Genomic DNA, 4,199 nt, shown 5'->3' with positions numbered 1-4,199 from the left:
CAGTGTATGTTCGTTTTCCTCACCTGAGCTCTAAAGTTTCCTCACAAAGGAGTCAAACCAACAAAAATTTCCCAAATTTTCCTCAGAATTCCCATATTGTCACTAACACACGTAGTTGACCATGTGTAAATTTTCCCCATTTGCACTACCCGTCCGCGACTGGAACGAGCATAGTAGCAGGGGAAAATGAACGACGCCCAATACAGGACGGAAGAAACTACTGACACTGTCTTGAGGCAACCCCAACTGAACTCGCGCATATGAGGAGATGAATAGAAACCAGAGATAATGAAAAAGGCGACAAACATGGAGGTGGATGGGACGAATAATAATACAGTGGCAAACTTCCCAATAGACCTCGCTATTGGATAACCTGCAGTAGCTGCGCCTCAGCAAACCCCTCCTCTTGCAAACGGTTGATCAACTGACTAACCACCTGAGCACAGCGAACACTCTTAACTGCCATCCACAGACCTCACTCCCCTAGCAAAGTAACGACAAAAATTCTCTACAGGATGGTGCAAAAAAGGCCCATCCACTGAAATTTCCCAGAAAAATTGATACGGCGATTCCCTATGTCGCCGATTTTGCGTTTGACGATAGCTCAACCTTGTATAGAGTGTAGAGCAGCAACCGACGTGGGCTATTGTCGAATGATACTCATTTTGTTCATCAACTCTCACGCACTGGGATGAAGCCTCTTTTTACCGCCACCTACTTACCATAGTGACAACTTCTCGCTGCCGGGTGAGCTCCTCCGAGTCCCCTCCATCCCCCGGAGCATCCACACGAAGGACCTCCAATCTCCTCCTCAATGGCGGGGCTGCTTGTGACAGATCAGCCGCGAAGAAAAGGAGATAAAGTCGCTAAACAAAAACCGCTTCGCTCCGCTAACAGCATCACCTACTCCAACGCTACCTCGGACATAGGCAGAGCCACACCATGCAAAAGGACCTCCAGCGTTTGAGAAGGATCATCGAAGCGGTTGACCTCAGTTCTGAAGCACGACACTTTTTCATCAACTCCAGAGTTCACCCATTTTTCCTACACTAAAGTGATGCTAGTGTCGCCGCTGGGATTCGTACTCGAGTCGGACATTTCCAGATACTTCTGCCGGCTGCGGCACTTCAATACGAATTTACGTATCTGTCAATCCGACCAATAGCAATCAGGCAACCATCCAGCTTGGGGAAATACAGTTCCCCAAGGTTTGATAACAATGGTGAAAATGCTCCTAGTGTTACATTTACACGGGAAACTGATTGTTGTGCGTTCCTAGTCATGTGTAGAATCAAAAATGGGCTCCCACCGGGAACATTATAGATTCCCGGATGATGATTCCCTGATAACAGTCCACCGCCCCCCCCTTACGATTTCGTGGTCCAACCGTCGCCTATGGAGCTTCGCAAAAGGATAATTAGTAACTAAAATGGGTGCACATAGTTCATTGGCCGTTGCGCCCGACAGAATTGTTGTCACTTTCGGAGTGCTTGCATCGCAGAGCTGAGCACATCTCGAGACTAGCCAAAAGAATGGTAGCGCGGTCCGGCAGAGGGTCAACCAAGAAGGTACCTGTCGTATAGGCGATAATGACTGTTCATAGAATTCAACATAGCCCTACAGAAGTGTAAGTCGCTGAGTCTCATCGCCTGACCAGTAGCATATCCAAGGCCAGCACCAGCACCAGCGATATTCAGGCTGGGTATTTTATTAAAACTAGTACTGCCCGACGAAGGGGTCTGACTCACCCTGAGGGCCTTCAGTTGAGTCTCTAGTCGCTTCACCTGACGATGATACACCCCTGTGAGTAGAGGAGAAGTGCTTGAGTGGTTCCTACTGAGAGGCCGACACGTAGCTCGTCTCTGAGGCTACTCAGTTCATCGACATCCGAAGAGTCAGCGTATGAACTGGAAGACACGCTTCCATCGTCGGATTCCTGAGGGTATATGATCAGCAATTTACCGCGTGCCATGAAATTATCTTGTCGAAGAGTACATCGTCATAGTCTGACTCCACCATATCGCCGAATCTGTCCTCGATAGTACTCCTCCAAGCGCCGCTGCTATCACCGGAACCCAGAGAACTCGTACCATGAGGCCGCAGTCTAGAAGGATAAGAACTTTGCCCACCATTGAAGCGTTCCAGGTTCAATCCCCGCCCCTTACGCCCCTTGATTGTTCGGTCTCTTCGCGGCTGGTGTAGCTGTCCTTACATTACACTGTGGGCCTTCGTCCGACACTGAGGAGGTCCCTAACGACACACCCACTGTAGCCCACCACATCCCAGACCAGCCCCCACCTCTAAAGTCATCTCCCTGCTTCTCTAGGAAGCCCCTGGCGGTCAACCGCATGGATGAACTCCCACAGCCGGATACAGGCGATGATGACGACATTCAAATCAACAAGTGCTACTGCGAACGGATACCCAAATTCTGTCAACACCTCTGTGGCTGATCAGTTTTAATATGCAGTATGCATAAAGCCCTCTCCAACGCTAGCCCTATATAAAGGCCAACCAAGTTTGGCGCTACGTCAAACGACAACACTGATCATTACGGACCTTCTAGGTAAATGCCTTGTGCCAGTGAGCCAGGAAAATGTGCACATGCTCAACTACATGTGTTGGCGAGACTATATGGAAATTATGAGGAAACTCCTGAGCTCTGCTGAGGAAAGCGAACATATATTCCGATACAGGCTTTGGCTGTAGGCCGATTCGCCGGGGCTTGCACCAGTCGCGACAACTCCATATGTAATGCCGTCTATCACCCGCATGGTGTTGCTGACGAGGGCGCTGCTTCCGAGGGTTGACCATTTTGCGCTAACTAGCCATAAATTCTACTCGTTCCTGTTCCCATGCACTGATGTCCACATCAGTTTCTACAGTAGGCCCACCAAAATCGACATCTACGTTTCCCCGAAGACCGAATCGGCAAAAAAATCTCAGCGGCGGTGACCACCCAGGGTTCGCCAACCTGCCTTACTTGGTGAAACTCCTTCCGGCTTGGCCAAGTCTGGATTTGGCAAAATGCAATACAGACCCTTCCTAGACCAGAAAATGACTAAACAGAAAAAAGACCAACCTGATTAATTTCTGCTGACAGCACGAATTTCGACAATCGCGCTCGCCCAGCGACAAAGTCCAGCTGGGAAAGTGACCATAGAGGTTATTAATGTGGAGGGTTTAAGGAGTAGCACTGAACCCGTCATCGCGCTAGTTTTGATGATTACAGTGAGGTGTAACATCGTCGGGCTATATACAGAGTTCGGCATTGGTCTCGTCAGGCTTTTATGCGTTTTTACTTGCCAGTTTTTCTCGCTATATTCATGTCAAGTCTCGATCAACTCAGCGGACTAAGGACAGGAGTGAAAAGGTAATAAGGCGTGGAAGATCACCACGCAAGTCATCGGTGGGCTAGTCTCGCGTAGAATGGGAAATGCCGTACCACACCTCCGCCAACTCTTGCAGACTAACTCGCCTACCATTCAATCGCCTAACGACCATCTTTCATCCGCTCGTTTTGTCCCTCTTGATACGTCAGTGATATTATCGTGAAGCCTGGCTCGACAGAGTCAGCCCATCATGGCGAATCATGCTAAGTTCACAAGGGTTCATCTGAGAGCACGTAGTTGTTGCCCACTTGTGAAAGCCTCTCGCAGCGTTTGAAATGCCTCCTCTGAAAGCGGGTGACAATGTGATTTTGATATCAACTGTTCTGGTCTTTTAGGACTGACTCGACCTTCTCTTACGCCACCTCGATGGCTAGTCGATACAGCAACGACCCTCATGCCGTGTTGTTGAGCCCTCCTCCGGAGGTGGATATCACAGTAGCAGCACATGCATCGGACGTTATGTGGCCTATGAATATGGGCACGAGGCAACAGATAGAGCTGGCCAAGGCTAGGAGTGCTACTGTGTCGGCGCTACGGGGTATGAGGAAATTGGAAAGCGAGGTGAGTAGTAGTAGTAGTGGTAGTAGTAGTAGTAGTGGTAGTAGTAGTAGTAGTAGTAGTAGTAGTAGTAGTGGTAGTAGTAGTAGTGGTAGTAGTAGTAGCAGTAGTAGTAGTAGTGGTGGTGGTGGTGGTCCTCTCGAAGGAGTTGGCTATGGCCTCGTCTTCATATCAGATAAACGCGTTGAAGGGCCGATTGCAGGATGTGGAAATGGAGAAAGAGATGAATGAGAAGCACATGAGGGAAGA

At 49.2% G+C, this 4,199-nt stretch overlaps 2 protein-coding genes across 2 annotated transcripts in view; one reads left to right on the top strand and one right to left on the bottom strand.

Annotated features, from left to right (window-relative positions):
* Window positions 1–297: 297 nt before the first annotated feature.
* Pmar_PMAR012447 (hypothetical protein) lies at window positions 298–2,403 on the bottom strand. Its single transcript, XM_002787624.1, has 11 exons — window positions 2,299–2,403; window positions 2,166–2,250; window positions 1,996–2,104; window positions 1,838–1,936; window positions 1,622–1,784; window positions 1,480–1,572; window positions 1,372–1,424; window positions 1,049–1,146; window positions 919–997; window positions 723–866; window positions 298–436 (listed from the first exon to the last, which is right to left on the bottom strand). Exons 1-11 carry the CDS (start codon window positions 2,390–2,392, stop codon window positions 362–364), a joined length of 1,092 nt encoding a protein of 363 aa, XP_002787670.1. The 5' UTR covers window positions 2,393–2,403; the 3' UTR covers window positions 298–361.
* Window positions 2,404–3,326: 923 nt separating this feature from the next.
* The window catches only part of Pmar_PMAR012446 (hypothetical protein), a gene marked incomplete at both ends in the record, with an annotated part of 2,148 nt that continues 1,275 nt past the window's right edge, over window positions 3,327–4,199 (top strand). The window contains 3 exons of the mRNA XM_002787623.1: window positions 3,327–3,373; window positions 3,728–3,953; window positions 4,126–4,155. Of these exons, the coding sequence (XP_002787669.1) occupies window positions 3,327–3,373; window positions 3,728–3,953; window positions 4,126–4,155 (303 nt within the window). The remainder of the gene's footprint in view (window positions 3,374–3,727; window positions 3,954–4,125; window positions 4,156–4,199) is intronic.

This window comes from Perkinsus marinus, assembly GCF_000006405.1.
Source record: "Perkinsus marinus ATCC 50983 genomic scaffold scf_1104296929318, whole genome shotgun sequence".
Classification (NCBI taxonomy): domain Eukaryota; phylum Perkinsozoa; order Perkinsida; family Perkinsidae; genus Perkinsus; species Perkinsus marinus.
The sequence above is the reverse complement of the archived record's forward strand: the minus strand, read 5'-3'. Positions and strand labels throughout refer to the sequence as shown.